The sequence below is a fragment of the Macaca mulatta genome, chromosome 16 (assembly GCF_049350105.2).
Source record: "Macaca mulatta isolate MMU2019108-1 chromosome 16, T2T-MMU8v2.0, whole genome shotgun sequence".
Taxonomy (NCBI): domain Eukaryota; kingdom Metazoa; phylum Chordata; class Mammalia; order Primates; family Cercopithecidae; genus Macaca; species Macaca mulatta.
Window position 1 is genome coordinate 46922041 of NC_133421.1, and position 25476 is coordinate 46947516.

Below are 25476 nucleotides of genomic sequence, written 5' to 3' on the forward strand. Positions count from 1 at the left end.
TTTGGGAAAGAAGTGAATTAAAATAGAAACTGTGGAATAATACATTAGAAATTAGTATTTTCAATTGTGGGAGGAGAGGAGAATCCTTTTGTAATTCAGAAAAGAAAGTTATGTCATTATCTAACATGTTCTTAAAGATTAGTAATTATAAGAGCTGCCGGGCATGGTGGCTCACGCCTGTAATCCCAGCACTTTGGGAGGCCGAGGTGGGCGGATCACGAGGTCAGGAGATTGAGACCATCCTGGCTAACACAGTGAAACCCTGTCTCTACTAAAAATGCAAAAAATTAGCCGGGCATGGTGGCGGGCGCCTGCAGTCCCAGCTACTCCGGATGGGGATGCTGAGGCAGGAGAATGGCGTGAGCCCGGGAGGCGGAGCTTACAGTGAGCCAAGACTGTGCCACCGCACTCCAGCCTGGGTGACACAGCGAGACTCCGTCTCAAAAAATAAAATAAAATAAAGTAAATTCTAGGAGCTATGTGTCAAGCATCTTTCCAAACCCATAAAACAGTAAGATTACAACAAAGCGAATAAACACTAGAAACTCATTGGCTAAAAAAATTCCTATTAACTATTGAGGTAATTACCATTAATCTACTTTAACAGATTATTAACTGTTTTTTTTTTGTTTATTTCAATTTAATTTAATTTTATTATTTTTTGGAGTTGGAGTCTCGCCCTTTTGCTCAGGCTGGAGTGCAGTGGCACAATCTCGGCTCACTGCAACCTCCACCTCTCAGGTTCTAGCAATCCTGCCTCAGCCCCCTGAGTAGCTGGGACTACGAGGTGCGTGCTACCATGCCCGGCTAATTTTTTGTATTTTTAGTAGAGATGGGGTTTCGTCATGTTGGCCGGGCTGGTCATAAACTCCTGACCTCAGGTGATCTGCCCACCTCAGCCTCATAAAGTGTTGGAATTACAGGTGTGAGCCACCGCATTCGGCCTCAATTTTATTTTATTTGTTTATTTATTTATTTGAGACAGGAGTTTCGCTCTCGTTGCCCAGGCTGCAGTGCAATGGTGCGATCTCTGCTCACCGCAACCTCCACCTCCCGGGTTCAAGCGATTCTCCTGCCTCAGCCTCCTGAGTAGCTGGGATTACAGGCATGTGCCACCATGCCTGGCTAATTTTTTTGTATTTTTAGTAGAGACGGAATTTCTCCATGTTGGCCAGGCTGGTCTTGGACTCCTCACCTTGTAATCCACCCGCCTCGGCCTCCCAAAATGCTGGGATTACAGGTGTGAGCCACCACGCCTGGCCACTTTATTTTTTATGTATTTATTTATTTTTTTGGAGATGTAGTCTCACTTTGTCGCCAAGGCTGGAGTGCAGTGGCGTGATCTCAGCTCACTGCAACCTCCGCCACCCAGGTTCAAGCAATTCTCCTGCCTCAGCCTCCCAAGTAGCTGGGATTAGAGGCGCATGCCACCATGTCCGGGTCATTTTTGTATATTAATAGAGATGGGGTTTCACCATGTTGGCCAGGTTGTTCTCTAACTGACATTAGGTAATCTGCCCGCCTTGGCCTCCCAAAGTGCTGGGATTACAGGCATGAGTCACTGCACCTGGCCTTCATTTTAAAATGTTTTTTATTTTTTATTTTTTTAGAGATTCTCTCGCTGTGTCACCCAGGCTGGATGGAGTACAGTGATGTGATCATTGCTCACTGCAGCCTCGACCTCAGCTCAAGCATTCCTCCCACCTTACCTTCCGGAGTAGCTGGGACTGCAAGTATATACCACAGTGCCCAGCTAATTTTTAAATTTTTTTGTGAGATGGAGTGGAGGTCTCACTTTATTGCCCAGACTGGTCTCAAACCCCTGTCTTCAAGTGATCCTCCCACTTCAGCTTCTCAAAGTGTTGAGATTTTAGGTGTGAGCCATTGCACTCAGCCTATTTCTTTAGTTTTTTTTTTTTTTTTTTTTTTTGAGACGGAGTCTGGCTCTGTCACCCAGGCTGGAGTGCAGTGGCGCGATCTCGGCTCACTGCAAGCTCCGCCTCCCGGGTTTACGCCATTCTCCTGCCTTAGCCTCCCGAGTAGCTGGGACTACAGGCGCCCGCCACCTCGCCCGGCTATTTTTTTGTATTTTTTAGTAGAGACGGGGTTTCACCGTGTTAGCCAGGATGGTCTCGATCTCCTGACCTCGTGATCCGCCCGTCTCGGCCTCCCAAAGTGCTGGGATTACAGGCTTGAGCCACCGCGCCCGGCCTATTTCTTTAGTTTTAAAAAACCGTAATGAGTACTGTATTCACTTGAATCTAATGGACTATTTGAAGGTGATATTAAACAGGTAGGAAACTATGACAAATAGTGTCATAAGGATGTTGCACTTACACAGAGTGTAAATCTGATTGATAAGGCATTAATTCTTATGAGTTTAGCTGGTCAATCTTAGTTAAGTGTGCTCTAATGATACAGTTCTCTTACTAATTTGTTACTTTTTCAAGCTACCATTGGGCTGTCTAGTCTCAGGATGTTTAAGGAGGCAAGTGAAAAGTGGCTTCAACAGGGGCTATTCAGTGCCCTACCTAAAGGTTGGTGGCCCCAATTGGTCTTGCCTTCCAATGGTGTTGAGACTTAGACTCATTCCATCCTTTTAGCATGCCATACTCATGCTGTTTTATACAAAGAACCACAATAACGTTTACTATTCCATGACATCAGGACTGGAAATTGCATGGCAGTACTATTTATGGAATGGTTATTTCAGATAGAATAAAGTTGTATAAATTATTTTCTTTGTTTTAAGGCAGGATCTCTCTCTGTCATCCAGCCTGGAGTGCAGTGCTGCAAACATGGCTCACTACAACCTTGACTTCCTGGACTCAAGTGATCCTCCCACTTCAGCCTCCTGAGTAGCTGGGATCACAGGCACATGTCACCATACCTAGCTAATTTTTTAATTTTCTGTAGAGATGAGGTCTCACTGTAATGCTCAGGCTGGTTTCGAACTCCTAGGCTCAAGCAATCCTTCTGCCTTGGTCTCTCAGAGTTTTGGGATTATAGGCATGAGCCACCATGCCCAGCAAAGTTTGAAAATTCCGAATGAACTCATGGAGTTTGAAAAAACAGACTCAGTTTTGGGGAATTTTTCTCAAAAAATACAAGGCCTCATTTATGAATATTTGGTTATCCCTTCTGATAGAACTAGAGTATAATACTCATTAATGACATTCCTATAAAATTATCTTCTTTTTTTTTTAGATGGAGTCTAGCTCTGTTGCCTAAGCTGGAGTGCAGTGACGTGCTCTCAGCTCACTGCAACCTCCTTCTCCTGGGTTCAAGTAATTCTCCTGCCTCAGCCTCCCTATTAGCTGGGATTACAGGCGCACACCACCATGCCTGGCTAATTTTTGTATTTTTAGTAGACAGGGCTTCACCCTGTTGGTCAGGAGTCTTGAACTCCTGACCTCAAGTGATCCGCCAGCCTTGGCCTCCCAAAGTGCTGGGATTACGGTTGTGAGCCACTGTGCCCAGCCTGTCTTCTGTTTTTATAAACAGATTTCAAATCTGTTCTTAGTTGTGTGTATATATTTTACACACATGCCAAGATGAAGAATAGTAGGTTGATAGGAGCTTGATTAGTTTTTAAGTTTATCAGGAGTAATATCAGTAGATTAGCAGCAAGAAGATGAATCGCTGGGTCCTGTTTTATGCTTTAGCATTTAGAGGTATTCCTGGCCCTGGCGAAGCAAGCTGTTTGATTTTACTTTGATTCTACCTCAAAATTCAATAACTTAATAGAACATTTAGTACTGGAAAGTGCCTAAGGGATTTTCTTTTCCAGTTTTCCACTTAATATGAGAGATATTTTATCTGATGTACATTTGAAAGTTTCCAACTATAGGCACATCTGGCATAAGGCATCATGGGGCAACTGATTTTTGGGAGTTCTTCATAATTTTCAACTTAAAACTGGCTCCTGAAGACTGCATAGGATATTGTAACTACAAAGGAATTAGGAATTTTTGCCTTAACCTGTAAATGTCACCAGCATAGATCTCTGTTAGGTAATATAAAGTATAATGCCTTAACATATCCATAGGACTTGGAGGCAAAAAAATTCAGCAGTATTTCTTTAAGGAAGAAATTCCTTTCTTTCTTTTCTTTTTTTTTTTTTTTAATAGGGTCTCATTCTGTCACCCTGGCTCGAGTGCACTAGCATAATAATGGGTCACTGCAGCCTCAACCTCCTAGGCTCAAGTGATCCACTCACCTCAGCCTCCCAAGTATTCGGGACTACAGACACACACCACCATACCTGGCTATTTTTTTGTTTTTTGTTTTTTAATTTTGGTAGAGACGGGGTTGTGTCATGTTGCCCAGGCTGGTCTCAAACTCCTGGGCTCAAGCAATCTTCCCGCCTCAGGCTTCCAAAGTGTTGAGATTGTACAGCCGTGAGCCAGTTCTTTTCCTTGAGACTCTGGTTTTCTTTAAATGCAGATCTATGAAATAAAATTATGAGCATAAATTGATTTCATCCTAGAACTTTCTGAATTCACAAAATGGCATTTTACCTGGAGGCCTCTAAATGTTTCTAGAGGATAATGTTTGAAATAGTGACTTAGTTTATGTCTGCTAGTTTTGTAACTCAAATATTCGTTGCAGCCTGGCCAGATGCGGTGGCTCATGCCTGTAATCCCAGCACTTTGGGAGGCTGAGGTGGGCGAATCACGAGGTCAGGAGATTGAGACCATACTGGCTAACACAGTGAAACCCCGTCTCTACTAAAAGACATACAAAACATTAGCCGAGTGTGGTGGTGGGCGCCTGTAGTCCCAGCTACTCAGGAGGCTGAGGCAGGAGAATGGCATGAACCCAGGAGGCGGAGCTTGCAGTGAGCCAAGATCGCGCCACTGCACTCCAGCCTGGGTGACAGAGCCAGACTCCATCTCAAAAAAAACCCAAAAAACCAAAAAAAAACATGCAGCCTTTGAAAGCCTAGTGTTTACATGGCATTGTGAGGCATTGAGGGTGGTGGATCTAAATCAATTAGAAGAGGCTGGGCATGGTGGCTCACATCTATAACTCTGGCACTTTGGGAGGCCAAGATGGGAGGATTGCTTGAGGCCAGCAGTACAAGACCAGCCTTGTTAACATAGCAAGACCTCCATTTCTCTCTTTTTTGTTGTTTTTGGAAGGGAGAATAACTTCCCCAGCCTCATCTAGGAGATAACCCAGAGTCAGTTACATAGTAACACATGTTAAAGAAATAAGTGAATAACATTTCAGTTATCTGGCTAAATACTCTGACAGATACGAGATAAGGGATCAGAGTAGCATGAAATTAATTGAGGAAAGCTTTTTATTAAACTTATTTAAAATCTTCAGTTGACAATATATTCATGTGGTTCAACATTTTGTTTTATTTGTTTGTTTTTTTGAGACAAGAGTCTTACTGTGTCACCCCAGATTGGAATGCAGTGGCAGGATCTTGACTCTGCAACCTCTGCCTCCTGGGTTCAAGCAATTCTCGTGCCTCAGCCTCCCGAGTAACTGGGATTACAGGCGTGTGCCACCATGCCCAGCTAATTTTTTATATTTTTAGTAGAGACGGGGTTTCACTATGTTGGCCAGGCTGGTCTTGAACCCCTGACATCAGGTGATCCTCCCGTCTTGGCCTCCCAAAGTGCTGGGATTACAGGCATGAGCCACCGTGCCCAACCTGGTTCACCATTTTATTTTATATTTTATTTTATTTATTTTATATTTTATTTTATTTTGAGACAGAGTCTTGCTTTGTTGCCCAGGTTGGAGTGCAGTGGTGTGATCTGAGTGCACTGCAATCTCCACCTCCCAGGTTCAAGCAATTCTCCTGCCTCAGGTTCCTGAGTAGCTGCGACTACAGGCACACTCCACCACCCCCCTCTAATTTTTGTATTTTTAGTAGAGACAGGGTTTTACCATGTTGGCCCGGCTGGTCCAAAACTCCTGACCTCAGGTGATCCGCCCACCTTGGCCTCCCAAAGTGTTGGGATTACAGGTGTGGGCCACTGCACCTGGCCTGGTTCAGTATTTTAAAAGCACAAAAGGGGGCCGGGCGTGGTGGCTCATGCCTGTAATCCCAGTTTCACCGTGTTGGCCAGGCTGGTCTTGAACACCTGACCTCAGGTGATCCGCCCACCTTGTCCTCCCAAAGTGTTGGGATTACAGGCGTGAGCCACTGCGCCTGGCTGTTATTATTTCTTATTTCTTTTTAATAATTATCAGATATTTTAATTTATGTTAATGTTATTAATTTATTAATAACTTCTGAGATTTTATGCATTTTCAAGCAAATATATATATTCTCTCCCTCCCCTCCAACTATTTGTTATACAAAACTTTTTTTTTTTTTTTTTTTTTCCGAGATGGAGTTTCACTCTTGTTGCCCAGGCTAGAGTGCAATGGTGTGATCTCGGCTCACCTCAACATCTGCCTTCCAGGTTCAAGTGATTCTCCTGCTTCAGCCTCCCCAGTAGCTGGGATTATGGGCATGCGCCACCTCGCCTGGTTAATTTTGTATTTTTAGTAGAGACAGGTTTCTCCATGTTGGTCAGGCTGGTCTCAGACTCCTGATCTCAGGTGATTTACCTGCCTCGGCCTCCCAAAGTGCTAGGATTATAGGCACGAGCCACCACACCCAGCTCTAAACACGTTTTTTGGTTTGTTCATTGTTTTGTTTTCGAGACAGGGTCTTGCTCTTTTGCCCATGCTGGAATGCAGTGGTACAGTCACGGATCACTGCAGCCTCAACCTCCTGGGCTTAGGCGATCTTCCCACCTAAGGATCCCAAGTAGCTGGGACTACAGGCATGCGCCACCACACCCAGCTAATTTTTTCTGTTTTTTTTTTTTTTTTTTTTTTTTTTTGAGATACGGGCTCACTATGTTGCCTAGGCTGGAGTACAGTGGTGCAGTTATGGCTCACTGCAGACTCGACCTCCTGAAATCAAGCAGTCCTCCCATATCAGCCTTCTGTGTAGCTGGGACCATAGGCATGTGTCACCATGCTCAGCTAATTTTTAATTTTTTAATTTTTTATAGAGACGGAGTCTCACTTTGTTGTCCAGGCTGGTCTTGAACTCCTGAGCAATCCTAATGCCTCAGCCTCCCAAAGTGTCAGGATTAGAGGCATGAGCCACTGTGCCTGGCCTGTTGTATACTTCTATTGCATCACATCCAGAGGTATATGAAGTCAGTTTGTCCTAATATTGGTGATATTTAGTTTGAATACTTAGTTAAGATGGTACCTGTCAGATTTCTCCATTGTAAAAATACCTTTTCCCTTTTGTAATTAATATGTAAGAATATGGCCAGGTGCAGTGGCTCACGCCTGTAATCCCAGCACTTTGGGAGGCTGAGGCAGGCGGATCACTTGAGGTCAGAAGTTCAAGACCAGCCTGGCCAACATGGTGAAATCCCGTCTCTATTGAAAATACAAAAAAAACTAGCTGGATGAGGTGGTGGGTGCCTGTAATCCCAGCTACTTGGAAGGCTGAGGCAGAAGAATTGTTTGAACCTGGGAGGCAGAGGTTGCAGTGAGCTGAGATCGGGCCATTGCACTCCAGCCTGGGCAACAGAGTGAGACTGTCTCAAAAAAAAAAAAAAACAAAATATGGCCGGGCGCGGTGGCTCAAGCCTGTAATCCCAGCACTTTGGGAGGCCGAGGCGGGTGAATCACGAGGTCAGGAGATCAAGACTATCCTGGCTAACATGGTGAAACCCCGTCTCTACTAAAAATACAAAAAACTAGCCGGGCGTGGTGGCGGGCGCCTGTAGTCTCAGCTACTTGGGAGGCTGAGGCGGGAGAATGGCGTGAACCCGGGAGGCGGAGCTTGCAGTGAGCCGAGATCACGCCACTGCTCTCCAGCCTGGGCGACACAGTGAGACTCCGTCTCAAAAACAAACAAACAAACAAACAAACAAACAAACAAAAATATATACACACACACATGTGAGAGAGACATATATGTAGGATATATCTTATATATGTATATGTGTAAAATATATATGTAAGATATGTGTATAATATATATGTTTTATATATATGTAAGAATATGTTGTTTTCACTGAGCATGGTGGCTCATGCCTGTAATCCCAGCACTCTGGGAGGCCGAGGCAGATGGGTTGCTTGAGGACAGGAGTTTGAGACCAGCCTGGCCAATGTGGCAAAACCTCATCTCTACTAAAAATACAAAAATTAGCCAGGTGTTGGGGCACACACCTGTAATCCCAGTTACTTGGGAGGCTGAGGCACGATAATTGCTTGAGTCTGGGAGGTGGAGGTTGCAGTGAGCCGAGATCACGCCACTGCACTCCCATCTGGGCAACAGAGCGAGACTCCATCTCAAAAAAAAAAAAACTAAATAATAATAATAATAAAAAGAATATGTTGTTTTCTGAAAACCCTTATCCAATGGTTTTAACATATATTTACGATATTTGCCAATATCAATTATTGCATTGGTGTTTGTAAAATGAATTATGTTTTCTAATTGCATTATTCTCAGAGGTAATTATTTTGAGATTTTGCTGTCTGAAAATATGTCCTGTCCTCACAATTGATCAGCAACCTATTGTGTCTAAAATTCTACATTGAAAATAATTTTCCTTCAGAATTTTGAAGGCATTGTTTAATAACTTTCAAGCGTCTGTTGTTATTTCTGATAAGTCTGAAAGGCATTCAAATTCTTGATCATTTGTATGTGAACTTTTTTCTCTCGGGAAGCTTGTAGGATCTTTTCTTGTGTTCAGTTTCTGAAATTTCAGTGATGTGCCTTGGTGTCCGTTTTTATTCATTATGGTAGGCACTTGTTGGGCCTTTGAAATCCGTCAATGACCATGGCAATCTGGCATGATTACCAGATTAAAATTTTTGCCCTATGTTTTGTTCTTGCTTTTGGGAGCTTCCGTTGGACCTTCTGAACAGGTTCTCTAATTTTTTCTCTCCTGTTGTTCATCACTTTGAATCCTTTTTTTTTGAGAGACGGAGTCTCACTCTGTGGCCCAGGTTGGAGTGCGGTGGTATGATCTCTGCTCACTGCAACCTCTGCCTCCCAGGTTCAAGCAGTTCTCCTGCTTCAGCCTCCCAAGTAGCTGGGATTACACGTGTGCAGCACCACACCCAGCTAATTTTTGCATTTTTAGTATGGTTGGGGTTTCACCCTATTGGCCAGGCTGATCTTGAACTCCTGACCTCAGGTTATCTGCCTGCCTTGGCCTCCCAAAGTACTGGGATTACAGGCATGAGCCACCACACCTGGCCTTCTTTGACTTTCTATTCTGATTTGTGAAAGCTTTTCTTCAATCTTCTGAGTTTTCTTCTTCTGAGTTTTTTCGTTGCTGTGATCATATTTTTAGCTTTTCAAAATTCTTTCTTGTTAAATTTTATGTATATATATATATATATATATATATATATATATATATATATATATAAATAGGGATGGCATTATGCTTTATTGCTCAGGCTGGTCTGGAACTCCTGGACTTAAGTGGCCCTCTTGCCTCAGCCTCCCAAAGTGTTGGGATTACAGGTGGGAGCCCCTGCACCTGGCCTAAAACAGTTATTTTAAAAATATTTCAGCTGGGCGCGGTAGCTCAAGCCTGTAATCCCAGCACTTTGGGAGGCCGAGACGGGCGGATCACGAGGTCAGGAGATCGAGACCATCCTGGCTAACACAGTGAAACCCCATCTCTACTAAAAAAATACAAACAAACTAGCCAGGCGAGGTGCGGGCACCTGTAGTCCCAGCTACTCGGGAGGCTGAGGCAGGAGAATGGTGTAAACCCAGGAGGCGGAGCTTGCAGTGAGCTGAGATCCGGCCACTGCACTCCAGCCTGTGCGACAGAGCGAGACTCCGTCTCAAAAAAAAAAAAAAAAAAAAAATTTCAGACCAGCTGTGGTGACTCACACCTGCAGTCCTAACATTTTGGGAAGCTGAGGCTGGAGAATCGCTTGAGCAGGAGGTTGAGATCAGCCTGGGCAACATGACAAAATCCCATCTCCACAGAAATTACAAGAAAGCTAGCTGGGTGTGGTGGTGTGCACCTAGTCCCAGCTACTCAGGAGGCTGAGGTAGGAGGATCACTTGAGCCCGTGTATTAGTCTGTTTTCACACTGCTGATCAAGACGTACTTGAGACTGGACAATTTACAAAATAAAGAGGTTTAATGGACTTACTGTGCTATATGGCCAGGGAGCCCTCACAATCATGGTGGCAGGCAAGGAGGAGCACGTCATGTCTTACATGGATGGAAGCAGGCAAAGAGAGAGCTTGTGCAGGGAAACTCCCGTTTTTAAAACCATCAGAGGGCCGGGCGCGGTGGCTGAAGCCTGTAATCCCAGCACTTTGGGAGGCCGAGATGGGTGGATCACAAGGTGAGGAGATCGAGACCATCCTGGCTAACACAGTGAAACCCCGTCTCTACTAAAAAATACAAAAAACTAGCCGGGCGAGCTGGCGGGCGCCTGTGGTCCCAGCTACTCGGGAGGCTGAGGCAGGAGAATGGCGTGAACCCGGGAGGCGGAGCTTGCAGTGAGCTGAGATCCGGCCACTGCACTCCAGCCTGGGCGACTGAGCGAGACTCCGTCTCAAAAAAAAAAAAAAAAAAAAACCATCAGAACTCGTGAGACTTACTCACTAACACGAGAGCAGCATGGGAAAGACCCACCCCCAGGATTCAATTACTTCTCACCAGGTCCCTCCTATAACATGTGGGAATTAAAGAGGAGATTTGGGTGGGGACACAGCCAAACCATATCATTCAGCCCCTGGCCCCTCCCAGGTCTCATGTTCTCACATTTCTAAACCAATCATGCCTTCCCAACAGTCCCTCAAAGTCTTAACTCATTTCAGCCTTAACTCAAAAGTCCACAGTCCCAAGTCTCATCTGAGACAAGGCAAGTCCCTTCTACCTATGAGCCTGTAAAATCAAAAGCAAGTTATTTACATCCTAGATACAATGGGAATACAGGCATTGGGTAAATATAGCCGTTCCAAATGGGAGAAATTGACCAATACAAAGGGGCTACAGGCTCCATGCAATTCCATAATCTAGCAGGGCAATCAAATCTTTTTTTTTTTTTTTTTTTTTGAGATAGAGTCTTGCTCCAGCCCAGGCTAGAGTGCAGTGGCACAATCTCGGCTCACTGCAAGCTCCGCCTCCCAGGTTCACGCCATTCTCCTGCCTCAGCCTCTGGAGCAGCTGGGACTGCAGGTGCCCGCCAACATGCCTGGCTAATTTTTTTGTATTTTTAGTAGAGACAGGGTTTCACCGTGTTAGCCAGGATGGTCTCGATCTCCTGACCTTGTGATCCAACTGCCTCGGCCTCCCAAAGTGCTGGGATTACAGGTGTGAAACCGCGCCTGGCCAGGGCAATCAAATCTTAAAGCTACAAAATGATCTCCTTTGATTCCGTGTCTCACATTGAGGTCGTGCTGATGCAAGAGATGGGTTCCAATGGTCTTGGGCAGCCCCACCCCCGTGGCTTTGCAGGATACAGCCTTCCTCCCGGCTGCTTTCATGGGCTGGCATTGAGTGTCTGCAGCTTTTCCAGGTGCATGGTGCTAGCTGTTGGTGAATCTATCATCCCGGGGTCTGGAGGATGGTGACCCTCTTCTCACGGCTCCATTGGGCAGTGTCCCAGTAGGGGCTCTGTGCGAGGTTCCACCCCATCTGATTCCCTTTTGAAACTGAATGACTTTAACAGCGCCCAAGTTACCTCTTGAATGCTTTGCTGCTTAGAAATTTCTTCTACTAGATACCCTAAATCACCTCTCTCAACTTCAGAGTTCCACAAATCTGTAGGCCAGGGGCAAAATGCTGCTAGTCTCTGCTAAAACATAACAAGAGTCATCTTTGCTCCAGCTCCTAGGAAGTTCCTTATCTCCATCTGAGACCACCTCAGACTGAACTTCATTGTCCATATCATTATCAGCATTTTGGTCAAAGCCATTCAACAAGTCTCTAGGGAGTTCCAAGTGTTCCCACATTTTCCTGTCTTCTTCTGAGCCTTCCAAACTGTTCCAGCCTTTGCCTGTTACCCAGTTCCAAAGTTGCTTCCACATTTTTGGGTGTCTTTTCAGGCAGTCCCCCACTCTACTGGTACCAATTTACTGTATTAGTCCATTTTCATGCTGCTGATAAAGACAAACCTGAGACTGGGCAATTTACAAAAGAAAGCGGTTTAATGGACTTACAGTTCCATATGGCTGGGGAGGCCTCACAATCATGGCAGAAGGCAAGGAGGAGCAAGTCACGTCTTACATGGATGGTAGCAGGCAAAGAGAGATTGTGTAGGGAAACTCGCATTTTTAAAACCATCAGATCTTGTGAGACTTACTATCACAAGAACAGCATGGGAAAGACCCACCCCAGTGATTCAGTTACCACCCACCAGGTCCCTCCCACAACACCTGGGAATTCAAGATGAGATTTGGGTGGGCACACAGCCAAACCATATCAGCCCAGGAGGTCAAGGCTATAGTGAACTGTGATTACGTCACTGCACTCCAGCCTGCGTGACAGAGTGAGACCCTGTTTCAAAAAAAAAAAACAAAATCCATTTGTGCTTTATGTATATAATATCTTCTCTTAGCTCTTTCAGGATAATAACAATGGTCCCTTTAGACTTCAGGTTTTTTTCAAGATAGTAATTTTTTTTTTGTTTGTTTTTGTTTTTGAGGTGGAGTTTTGCTCTTGCTGCCCAGGCTAGAGTATAATGGCGTGATCTCAGCTTACTGCAACCTCCACCTCCCAGGTTCAAGTGATTCTCCTGCCTCAGCCTCCCGAGTAGCTAGGATTACAGACATTTGCCACCATGCCCAGCTAATTTTTGTATTTTTAGTAGAGACAGGGTTTCACCATGTTGGCCAGGCTGGTCTCAAACTCCTGACCTCAGGTGATCCACCCGCCTCAGCCTCCCAGAGTTCTGGGATTACAGGCATGAGCCACCGCACCCAGCCAAGATAGTAATTTTAGACTTACAGAAAAGTTGCAAAAGTAGAACATAGAGTTCCTGCGTACTCTTGATCAGGGCTTACTGATCATTAATATCTTTTTTTTTTTACTTTTATTTTAGGTTTAGGGGTACATGTGCAGATTTGTTATATATGTAAACTCATGGGCGTTTGTTGTACAGATAATTTCATCACCCAGATACTAATTAGGCCTAGTATTCAATAGATACTTTTTGTTTTTTTTTCTTTTTTGAGATGAAGTCTTGCCCTGTCACCCAGGCTGGAGTGCAGTGGCACGATTTCAACTTACTGTAGCCTCCACCTCCTGGGTTCAAACTATTCTTGTGCCTCAACCTCCCTAGTAGCTGGGATTACAGGTGTGTGCCACCACACCCAGCTAATTTTTGTATTTTTAATAGAGATGGAGTTTCACCATGTTGGCCAGGCTGGTCTCAAACTCCTGACCTCAGGTGATCTGCCCGCCTCGGCCTCCCAAAGTGCTGGGATTATAGGCATGAGCCACCACGTCTGGCCTCAAAAGATATTTTTTCTTATTGTTTTCCTCCTCCCATCTGCTACCCTCAGGTAGGCAAATGTTAATATCTTATTTACATAGCCAAAATACTTTTTTTTTTGAGAGAGTCTTGCTCTGTTGGTCAGGCTGGAGTGCAGTGGCACAATCTCGGCTCACTGCAACCCCTGCCTCCTGGGTTCAAGTGATTCTCCCGCCTCAGCCTCCCAAGTAGCTGGGATTACAGGTGCCTGCCTCCCTGCCCAGCTAGCCATAATACTTTAGTCAAAACTATAAAATTAACATTGGTATAATAGTAACTAAACTATAAAACTCTATTTCCTGTTTTTTTTCTTTTTTTTCCTCCAGAGATAGGGTCCCTTTCTGTCACCCAGGCTGGAGTACAGGGGCTCCATTATGGCTCATGGTAATCTGAAACTCCTAACCTCAAGTGATCCTCCTGGCTAGGCTTCCCAAAGTGTTGAGATTACAGGCATGAACCACCATGCTGGCCTTCTGTACCTTTTCTTTTTTAGTGGCTTTTTTTCTATTCCATCATTTAATGTAGGATATCACATTTATTTAGTGGTCATGTCTCATTAATCTCCCCTGATCTGTTATAGTTTCTTAGTCTTTCCTTTTTTGTAATGGCTTAGTGATTTTGAATAGTACTGGTCAAGTATTTTGTAGAATGTCCCTCAATACAAATTTGTCTGATATTTTCTCATGATTAGACTAGGGTCATGGGTTTTTTGGGAAAATACCACACAGGTGGTGAAGTTGCTTCCCTCCCCTCGACCCTGTAGTTTTTAATGGTTTCTTGTGCCCTGTAATCTCTTTTCTTCAAGTTACATTTTTAAAAATCTATAGGTAGTTATTTGTTTTTAGTCTTTCGTGTTGAAGTTTTTCTCAGACATCTGGTAATCTTTATTGTCTGTTTATATTTAAGAGGAAGTATTGAAAGCTGATTAGAGATGGTTAGCTTACTACATTGTAATCTGGTTGGGCAAGTCAATTAGGGATGTTGATGTTAGTAACTTTAGGTTTTTTTTTCTCCTTGAGCTGGTCAGATTCTCCAAAGAAGGATCCTCTAGGCTGGGCGCGGTAGTTCACACCTATAATCCCAGCACTTTGGGAGGCCGAGGCAGGTGGATCACGAGGTCAGGAGTTCGAGACCAGCCTGACCAATATGGTGAAACCCCGTCTCTACTAAAAATACAAAAATTAGCTGGGCATGGTGGTGCAGGCCTGTAGTCCCAGCTACTCGGGAGGCTGAGGCAGAAGAATCTCTAGCACCTGGGAGGCAGAGGTTGTGGTGAGCTGAGATCATGCCACTGGACTCCAGCCTGGGCAACAGAGTGAGACTCTGTCTCAAAAAAAAAAAAAGAAGGATCCTCTAATCTCTCTCTGGGAGGGTGACAATTAGGGAAAGAGGACCAGGAAATCTTATTCAATATATTGACTTAATTTATTCATTTTCAGTATTGTACCCTGCCCCTTACTGTTGCTGGTATCCCCCAATCTAGAAACCCTCTGTTTAACCCTTTCTAGAGAATAAACCTAAAGTCTCAGGATGGTAGCAGCAGGCACCTGACCTCACTAGCGGGGGAGAAAATCTAATGATCTGAAGCTTCGGAAACAGTTTCAACCAATCCTCCTTATTTTCTTTAGCTCTCTTTCACCTCCACTTTCTGAACATTTTGGGGACTCTATGATATAAATTGTGTTGATTGTAAGTTTACCACAGATGAGCTATGATTCAGTTTTCTTGGGCTTGCCTAGTCATTTATTGCTCTTCTGTCTGCTTTCCAAGAAAATTGTCTTCCTGTTGTCTACCCAGACTTTTTAATTTCTTTTTTGGTCTTTTTGTGGGTTATGTCTTTTTAGTTTATTTATTTATTTTTATTTATTTTTTTGAAAAAGAGTCTCGCTCTGTCACCCAGGCTGGAGTGCAGTGGCATGATCTCAGCTCACTGTGGCCTCTGCCTCCTGGGTTCAAGCGATTCTCCTGCCTCAGCCCCTCCTGAGTAGCTGGGATTACAGGTGCACACCACCACGCCCAGCTAATTTTTGTATTTTTAGTAGAGACGGGGTTTCACCATGTTGGCCTGGCAGGTCTCGAACTCCTGACCTCAAGCAGTCGACCCTTCTTATCCTCCCAAAGTGCTGTGATTACAGGTGTGAGCTGCCATGCCCAGCCCAACACACTATCTTTCTTCAGAAGTTTGGCAAGATTTATTTAAAGATTTCTGGAAAGATATGAGAGCTTTTACCAGCTACATCCTTGAAAAATACTATACATCCCTGGACTGAGAAATGGGAAATAGGACAGACAGTTACATTATGTTATTTCCTCTGACTGCTGTACCCTAAAAGAATACTCTCTCGGTTTATAAAAAAACAAAAAGTGGCTGGGCATGGTGGTTCATGCCTGTAATCCCAAAACTGGGAGGCCAAGGTGGGAGGATTGTTTGAGCCCAAGAGTTTGAGACCAGCCTGAACAACATAGCAAGTTCAGGCTGGTCTCAAACTAAAGTTCAGGCTTGTCTCTACTAAAAATAAAAGAAGTTAGCCAGCTGTAGTGGCGTGTGCCTATAGTCCTAGCTACTTTGGAGTCTGAGCCAGGAAAATCACTTGAGCCTGGGAGTTTGAGGCTGCTGTGAGCTATGATCACTGTTCATAGCCAAGAAAATTGCCTGGGTGGCAGAGAGAGACCCTGTCTCAAAAAACAAACAAACAGTAAGAAAAAAAACTTCTAGCTGGTTCCTGAAGGAAATGACTTCGAGCTCTATTATAACCATTCATATCTAGTATTTCTCGTAAGGTTGCATCTTCTACCATCTGGTTCTTATTCAAATGTCCCTTCTACATGGAATGCTTCTTCCTCTCCCTCCTTGCTTATCTTTCCAGATTCATTTCTAATATCTTCCTACTCCACCTCCAAGTTTGGACAAAGTACCCTTCTTTTGTGTTTCTACACCTAGAGATTATTATTATTATTATTATTATTATTATTTTTTTTTTTTTGAGACGGAGTCTCGCTCTGTCACCCCGGCTGGAGTGCTGTGGCCGGATCTCGGCTCACTGCAAGCTCCGCCTCCCGGGTTCCCGCCATTCTCCTGCCTCAACCTCCCAAGTAGCCGGGACTACAGGCGCCCGCCACCTCGCCCGGCTAGTTTTTTTTTGTATTTTTTAGTAGAGACGGGGTTTCACCGTGTTAGCCAGGATGGTCTCGATCTCCTGACCTCGTGATCCGCCCGTCTCGGCCTCCCAAAGTGCTGGGATTACAGGCTTGAGCCACCGCGCCCGGCGAGATTATTATTTTTTAAATTACATTATTATTTTAACTTAAAACAATTTTTTTTAGAGATAGGTTCTCACCATGGTGCCCAGGCTGGTTTCAAACTCCTGGGCTCAAGCCATCCTCCTGTCTCCGCCTCCCAGAATACTGGGATTACAGGTGTGAACCACCACACCTGGCCTAGAGGGTTTTTTTTCTTTTTAAAAAAATTTTTTAAGTTCTTTTTTATTTTTTATCTTTTTTATTTATATTTTTTGTAAGTGTTTTCAGAGATTATTATACTACTGTAATTGTGTAATTAGATGTCTATAGCCACTTAGCTAGGGACAAATCTTATTTATCTTTGAATAATCAGCATCTGTTTCACTATTTGGAACACAAGTTCTTGTTATTTTAAAATTTAAAACTTGTGGTAAATTAAAATAGTTTTTAAAATAAAATTCTCTGTAATCCTTTTATGAATCACTGAATTAAAAAATAAAATCCATTAAAAAATAAATGACAAAATGAAAAAGGCAAATTCACTTATTCTCTTTGAAAACATCTTTTTTTGTTTGTTTGTTTTTGAGACAGAGTCTCACTCTGTCGCCCAGGCTAGAGTGCAGTGGCTTAATCTTGGCTCACTGCAACTTCTACCTTCTGGGTTCAAGCAGTTCTCTGCCTCAGCCTCCCAAGTAGCTGGGATTACAGGCACCCGCCACCACACCTGGCTAATTTTTGTATTTTTAGTAGAGACAGGGTTTCACCATCTTGACCAGGGTGGCCTTGAACTCCTGACCTCGTGATCCACCTGCCTTGGCCTCCCAAAGTACTGGGATTACAGGCGTGAGCCACTGCACCGGGCCTCTTTGAAAACATTTAAGTGAACTTACTATGACGTAAGAGGCAAGGACATGTTGTATAAGCTTGTATACTTTTATCAGTGGCTACGAAAACTAATTGCTGCCTCTTTATTAGAATTGTTTGGAAAATACAGTGTAATTTGAGTTCAAGTAGAATATGCTAACTAAATTTGGTAACATCTGTTGTATTTATTTAGAAAAATATCTCTGGGCTGGACGCAGAGGCTCACGCCTATAATCCCAGCACTTTGGGAGGCTGAGGCAGGTGGATCACGTGAGGTCAGGAGTTCGAGACCAGCCTGGCCAAGATGGTGAAACGCTGTCTCTACTAAAAATACAAAAATACAAAAATCAGCCAGGTGTGGTGGTATGCATCTGTAATCCCAGCTACTTGGAAGGCTGAGGCAGGAGAATCGCTTGAACCCGAGAGGCAGAGGTTGCATTGAGCTGAGATTGTACCACTGCACTCCAGCCTGGGTGACAGATTGAGACACTGACTCAATAAAAAGAAAAAGAAAAAGAAACTCCAGCTTCACTGCATCTTTGGTTACATGATCCAAACTTTTTCCTTCCTCTTCTCAATTGTAGGGAATAATACTAGCTCAGATTCCATAACTGCGTAAGTCCTAATATCCTAAATCTTGTCCCTTGTCATTTAGGGGTCCTCTCTTGGAAGTTTTAGATTTCCCTATCAGTGTGATAGGTTCTTTCCTTTTGTTTCTTCTCTGTCCTGAACCAGTGGTTCTCAACCCTGTATTTGCATCAATGTCAATTAACTGTGGAACTTAAAGTTGATATCCCTGGGCCTCTAGCTGCAATTCTGATTCAGCAGATCTAGGGTGGAGTTTAGACTTTGTACAAGTTTTAAAAGCTCCACAGGTGATTCTTAAACATAATCAGAGTTGAGAATTTCTACCCTAGATACATTTAAATTGTCAGGCTTAAGAAGGAAATCCAGGATTTGGGGAGTTGCTAGAGACTCTTTGATCTCTTACAGTTTAGGGACTTAGTATAATGGGTGCTCTGTCTTCCCCCTGGCTCCCAACCTTTGTGGGTAGGTGTAACCGCTTGGAAACATAATCAGAGCTTAAGTGAATTGTAGAGAATCTAGTGGTTCTCTTCTCCCCACTGCCTCTTTTTTGATGAAATATTAGAAATGAAAATGTTGAAATGTATTCGTCGAGTATACAATAGGAAAAGCCACCTTATGAAATGGTAAGCTTGTTCTATTGTTTAATATTTTCATAAACAATAAAGTATGTAATGTGTTTGTTTTACAGAATTGAATAATAGTTAAACTGCTAAACTTTGTGCTTTAAGTTAAATAATAGATTTGACCAGAAAAATAGATACTTTGTATATTATTACCTTTGTATTATGCTGAGCAAAACAGGAATTGACAAAAGTTTGTTTCTTTAAAAAAAAAAAAAAACCTTAAAATCTTTCTCTCTTTTTCTCTCTTTAGTTCTTTTTGGAGGTGGATATCTACTCAGACAATAAGAATTATAAGAGGTCAGTTACAAATAATACTCCTTCTTGTTTACAATGTGATAAAAATTTTGTTCATGTTGTAAAATATCAAACTGTAGGCTTTTGTGTTGAAAGTTGACTTCCCCAAAATAATACAGGCAGATTTAGGGTGGAGAACCTGAAGTGAACAAAGAGTCTAACAATGGTACTCAACTGTGTTCTCTCTTTAATTCAGGATTAGAATCAGTGGAAATGAGACAGGCTGTGGAGTAGCTTCTAGAGTGTCTGGACAGCTACTCAGTGATTTTCCATACATGACCTCTCTTTTCTGTTGGTCTGTAGGCTCGTGCCTGGGAAATACTATTCAGTACGGTTGCTGGACAGGCTTTTTAGCTGTTCACACTGAGTTGCCTCCAATCTACGTAACCGTTTAGAAAAGGCTGCCTTCATGGTCTTCTTAGCTAGGAACTTGAAGTTGGCCTTATTGAGACTCTCACTTATTAGCCCAGAAACCATGTTTTATTAACTCTTTCTTTTTCTTCTCCCATGGAATCAAAGAATTCTGCCTTTTTTTGTGGATTTTCTCTTTTGTGTGGTCACCTAACTTCAGTCAGACTGCAAGCTGGAATCTGCACCTGAGTGCCTTGTTTACTTACCTTGTGAAGAAGGCACTCATTATGTTCTGTTAGTTGGGATGGGATTTTATTTTTTGGATCTACTGTTATTTTTAAACTTAACTATTTACTGCTGTAAATGTGAAATAGGGTTTTTGCTGTTGTAACTTTTGGTGTTCTTCAGTGTAGTCAGTCTGTTGGAACGTTCCCCTCCCTCCCCCTTTCTTCCCTTTTCCCTCCCTTTTCCCCTTTTCCCTCCCTCTCTGCCTTTTTTCCTTCCTTCCTTCCTTCCTTCCTTCCTTCCTTCCTTCCTTCCTTCCTTCCTTCCTTCCTTCCTTCCTTCCTTCCTTCCTTCCTTCCTTCCTTTCTTTTTCCTTTTGAGACGGAGGGAGTCTCTGTCACCCAGGCTAGAGTGTAGTGGCGCAATCTCAGCACACTGCAACCTCTCCCTCCTGTGTTCAAGCGATTCTCATGCCTCAGCCTCCCAAGTAGCTGGGATTACAGGTGCCCACTGCCACGCCTGGCTAATTTTTTGTATTTTTAGTAAAGATGGGGTTTCACCATGTTGACCAGGCTGGTCTTGAACTCCTGATCTCAGGTGATCCACCCGCCTTGGCCTCCCAAAGTGCTGGGATTACAGACAGCGACTGTGCCTGGCCAAAAATAATAGGAGCCCTTTAAAGGTTTTTTTTTTTTTTTTTTTTTTTTTTTTTAAAGAGTCTCACTGTATCACCTCCCAGATTTAAGTGATTCTCCTTACCTCAGCCTCCTGAGTAGCTGGGATTACAGGCACGCGCCACCACGCCCAGCTAATTTTTGTATTTTTAGTAGAGACGGGGTTTTGCCATGTTGGCCAGACTGGTCTCAAACTCCTGACCTCAGGTTATCTACCCGCCTCGGCCTCCCAAAGTGCTGGGATTACAGGCATGAGCCACTGCGCCTGGCCTGTATTTTTAGTAGAGATGGGGTTTCCCCATGTTGGGCAGGCTGGTCTTGAACTTTTTTTAAGACCTAATATTTCTTTTTTTTTTTTTTTTTTGAGACGGAGTCTCGCTTTGTGGCCCAGGCTGGAGTGCAGTGGCCGGATCTCAGCTCACTGCAAGCTCCGCCTCCTGGGTTTATGCCATTCTCCTGCCTCAGCCTCCCGAGTAGCTGGGACTACAGTTGCCCGCCACCTCGCCCGGCTAGTTTTTTTTGTATTTTTTAGTAGAGACGGGGTTTCACCATGTTAGCCAGGATGGTTTCGATCTCCTGACCTCGTGATCCGCCCGTCTCGGCCTCCCAAAGTGCTGGGATTACAGGCTTGAGCCACCGCGCCCGGCAAGACCTAATATTTCAAGGGAGAAATGTATAGTAAATTTAGACAGCAAATTTTTTCCGTTGCATGATACTTTTTTTTTTTTTTGAGACGGAGTCTCGCTCTGTCACCAGGCTGGAGTGTAGTGGCAACCTTGGCTCACGTTGCATGATACTTTTATATTTGATTCTAATTTTATTTTATTTTATTTTATTTTTGAGATGGAGTTTCACTCTGTAGCCCAGGCTGGAGTGCAGTGGCGTGATCTCTGCTCACTGCAAGCTCTGCCCCCTGGGTTCACAGCATTCTCCAGCTTCAGCCTCCAGAGTAGCTGGGACTACAGGTGCCCGCCACTACACCCGGCTAATTTTTTATATATTTAGTAGAGATGGGGTTTCACCGTGTTAACCAGGATGGTCTCGATCTTCTGACCTCGTGATCCACCTGCCTCGTCCTCCCAAAGTGCTTGGGATTACAGGTGTGAGCCACCACGCCCGGCTGATTATAGTTTTAAAGATAAAAGTTAGCTAAAGTAATCTCCAGTTCACTTTCAGGAAATGTTAGGCTGGGCTCAGTGGCTCACACCTATAATCTCAACCCTTTGGGAGGCCAAGGTGGGTGGATCACTTGAGCTTAGGAGTTTGAGACTAGGCTGGGCAACATGTGGAGACTGTCTGTACAAAAAAACAGAAAGTAGCCAGGCATAGTGGTGCATGCCTGTAGTCCCAGCTATTTGGGAGGTTGAGGCAGGAGGATTGCTTGTGCCTAGGAGTTTGAGGCTGCAATGAATGAGGATCATGCCACTGCAATCTAGCCTGAGTGACAGAGCAAGACCCTGCCTCTAAAAAAAAAGGAAATATCTGTAGTTTTCTTTCTTTTTTTTTTTTTTGAGACAGAGTCCTGCTCTGCACCAAGGCTGGAGTACAGTGGTGCTATCACAGCACACTGCAGTGTTGAGCTCCTGGGCTCAAACAATTCTCCCACCTCAGCCTCCCCAGTAGCTGGGACTACAGGTGTATGCCACCATACCCAGGTAATTCAAAACAATTTTTTTTAGAGATGGGATCTCACTATGGTGCCCAGGCTGGTATAGGTTTTCTTTAGTTTTGTTTTAGCAGTCCTGCCGATTTGTTAATTACTGTTTTATTCTTGTAACACAGTGATTCTCAACCTTTAGGGCTTGTGAAAGCATAGATTGATAGATGCTGACCTGTAGGTTCTGATACGGTTAGTTGGTCTAGGGTAGGGCCCAAGAATTTGCACTTCTAGCAAGTTCCCACGGGATGCCACTGGTCCAGGGACCACACTTTGAGGATCATACTACTCTAACGTTTATAAATGCTGTTTGTCTCTGTAAATGAATAAACTGTGACTCACGAATTACACCAGAACAATCGTGCATATGTAATTTTCACATGTTCAGTGGTGATTTCCAAACATTTTAAAGTATTGATGGTTTCTCATCTGATGTCAAGGAGCACTATTGTCCACCTACTTTCATACTTCACAGTGGGTTATAGCATACAGAGTTATTAATAATACATTTATTATCTATTAATGTGCCATATCTTAGAGCACCTCAAAATCACAATTAGGTTTTATTTATTTATTTATTTGCAGTTGCAAGATTTAATAGAGTGAAGACACAGCATACAAAGGGAGGGGACCCAAAGAGGGTAGCCGCTGCTGGCTCGAATGCCTGGGTGTATATCCTGATCATTGTCCCTCCCGCTGTGCTCTCAGGCAACAGATGATTGGCTATTTCTTTACCTCCTATTTTTGCCTAATTAGCATTTTAGTGAGCTGTCTTTACTACCTGATTGGTCAGATGTGAGCTAAGTTGCAAGCTCCGTGTTTAAAGGTGGATGCGGTTACCTTCCCAGCAAGGCTTAGGGATTCTTAGTAGGCCTAGGAAATCCAGCTAGTCCTGTCCCTCAGTCCCCCCTCTCAACAGGAAAACCCAAGTGCTGTTGGGGAGGTTGGCCGGCGACCGCTCTAACTGCTTCCTGCTGAATTGGGGCGTAGGAGAGGTTGTGCAGTTGAGATTTCCTTGGGAGGGGTGCCTTCCATGTCATTAACATCGGAGCATGGGCTAGCAGGCTGGTCCAGGGGTCTGTGGTAGATCTTAGTCATGTACTGCGTCTGGAGCTTCATTTGAAGAACCATTTGTAGTTTTACAGCTTCGATTTGGAAGAGACAAACTTAACAAGGAGGTTAAAGATACAGGGTCCAAAGAGGAGTTAGCAATATTATAGCTGCTAGAGGTCCTAAGAAGGGGAGAATCCAGGGCATCCATTGGCTGAGAGGCCCCAGGGTCTAGTGTTTTGAAGCTCCTCTGCTCTACCTTGTATTCGATCTCGAATTTCTTTAACTTTCTCGGTGACGATTCCGGATTGATTAACATAATAACAGCATTCTTCCCCTAAAAATAAATAGGTTACCCCTCTTTCGGCAGTTAGCAAGTCTAAAGCTCTTTGATTTTGAAGGCTACTGCTGCTAGGGAGTTAAGTTGATCTTGCAAGGTGACTAGGGAGTCGGCGACCTATTCCATGTCACCATTTAGTTCTTGAGACAGTTTGTAGTAGAACTGAGTAGAGGCTGTGATACCACCAATGCCAGTACCTACTCCACCTAGCACTCCTGCTTCGATAACGAAAGGAAGAATGGGTACTTGTTGCAGGGCTTAGGTACGACATGATTGTATAAATCTTGTTCAGTGTAGATGGTCATAGGGGCCACTAAGAATGACAGAAAGCACATAGATTCTGAAGAGCCATTCAAACATCGATAGGCTGAGGTACCACAGACAAAAAATATTCCTGAGGATAGGCAGACTGTTCGTGTGGGAGGAGTTACCCACCTGATGCATTGGGAGTTGGTTGTGTCTATAGTATTGCTATATTTTACACAGGTGAGGTTTGAGGTGTGGGTTATTTCCAGATTGGAGACAAGAGGTCCTACTAAAACGGAAGTGGTGTTTATTTCTGTGCTGAAGTCGTTCCATTGTTCAGGTACAGGGTTTGAAATGTATGGCCTGAAGTGCAGGGTGAGGTACATCCAACAGTTAGTAGGGTTTTGAGCCGAGACCTCCTGGAGCCCAGTGAGGGTGGTATTAGATAGGCTTACCAGGGGAGTATGGGTACGGAGAGTTTCATGTAGTTTTGAGAGATCCAGTCCTTTGTAGGGGCTAGGGGTGCTATGTACTCGGGTCAGTTGGGAGATTACTTCCTTTACATGTTTTTCTCTTGCCTGATCTTGAACTCCACCCCCATCAGACACACCGGTATGGGTGAAGTAAGTCCAACAGACAGTGGCTTCAAGTCCTCCAGGACAACTAGGATTAATCATTTTCCCTGTCCAATAATGAGTATTTGCATGCATGCAAAGGCTGGCAGAGTTATAGCAGTTGTGGGGCATATGGGTGTGGGCAGTGAAGGTGGGGGTTCCCTTAGATAAACTCCTATACAATGAAGCATCAATATTTCCGGGACGCCGCATTCTCCATAGAAACTCTTGGTAAGGGGAGCTACTGGTCATACAGCGGCATGGAGGGGTTACAGTGACAGTGAAAGGGGTAAGAGAACAGTAAAGAGAAAAATATGATAAGGGAGGGCCATGGGGATTTACGATATTAGTTACTTTCCTCCCAGTTGTCGTTTGAAGAGCAGGCACAGATCCTCTAGAGGTTCACAGGAATAGCTAGCGTTGTCTCCTGGATTTTCGGGTTCCTTTGGCGGTATCCAGGGTTTGACTCGAGTCTGATGTATCCAAGACTCCACTCCAGCTACTTTAACCGCAGTTGGGGTAGATAAAATGATAGGGTAGGGTCCTTCCCAGGATGTATCTAGGGATGGAGAATTAGAGGGAAGGGATTTGACTAATACCATGTCACCAGGGTGGAATAGTTCCTTTCCCTCTTCTCGGGCACAGGCTCCTTGTAATGTTTTGAGAACCTGTTGATATTTGGCTAAGGGGGTGATGTCTGCAACTAAGTTGGCCGTCTCTTGGTCAAGCACAAGGTCATTGGTTAGGAAGGGCCGTCCATACAGCATTTCGTATGGGCTAAGTCCTGCTTTTTGGGGAGAGTTTCGGATTCTTAGTAAGGCTATAGGCAACAGAGCAGGCCATGTGAGGTGGGTTTCCTGGGTTAGCCTTTTTAGATGTCATTTGAGTGTTTCATTCATTTTCTCGACCTTCCCTGAGGATTGTGGCCTCCAGGCGCAGTGTAAGTGATATTGTATACCTAATGCCTGGGATACTCCCTGGGTTATTGTAGCCTTGAAAGCAGGGCCATTGTCACTCTGTAAGCCTCAGGGAAGTCCAAATCTGGGAATTATTTCATGAACTAGTACCTTTATTACCTTTTGAGCCTTTTCTGTCCTACAGGGGAAGGCCTCTGCCCAACCAGTGAAAGTATCTACCCAGACTAGTAGATACTAAAATCCCTGAGATTTGGGCATGTGGGTAAAATCTAGTTGCCAGTCTTCTCCTGGAT

The 25476-nt window shown here is 44.1% G+C and overlaps 1 protein-coding gene across 13 annotated transcripts in view; it reads left to right on the top strand.

Moving 5' to 3' along the window:
- ACACA (acetyl-CoA carboxylase alpha) overlaps positions 1–25476 on the top strand; it is a 330020-nt gene that overhangs the window by 56525 nt on the left and 248019 nt on the right. For 9 of the 13 annotated variants that reach the window (XR_013405782.1, NM_001266778.1, XM_077969318.1 and 6 more), the window contains 1 exon segment: positions 19066–19112. The exons of 3 other annotated variants lie outside the window; for them this stretch is intronic. Coding sequence is in view for 1 of the 10 variants with exons in the window: in NM_001266778.1 (NP_001253707.1) it covers positions 19066–19112 (47 nt within the window). In the remaining 9 variants the exon portion in view is untranslated. 13 annotated transcript variants of the gene reach the window in all.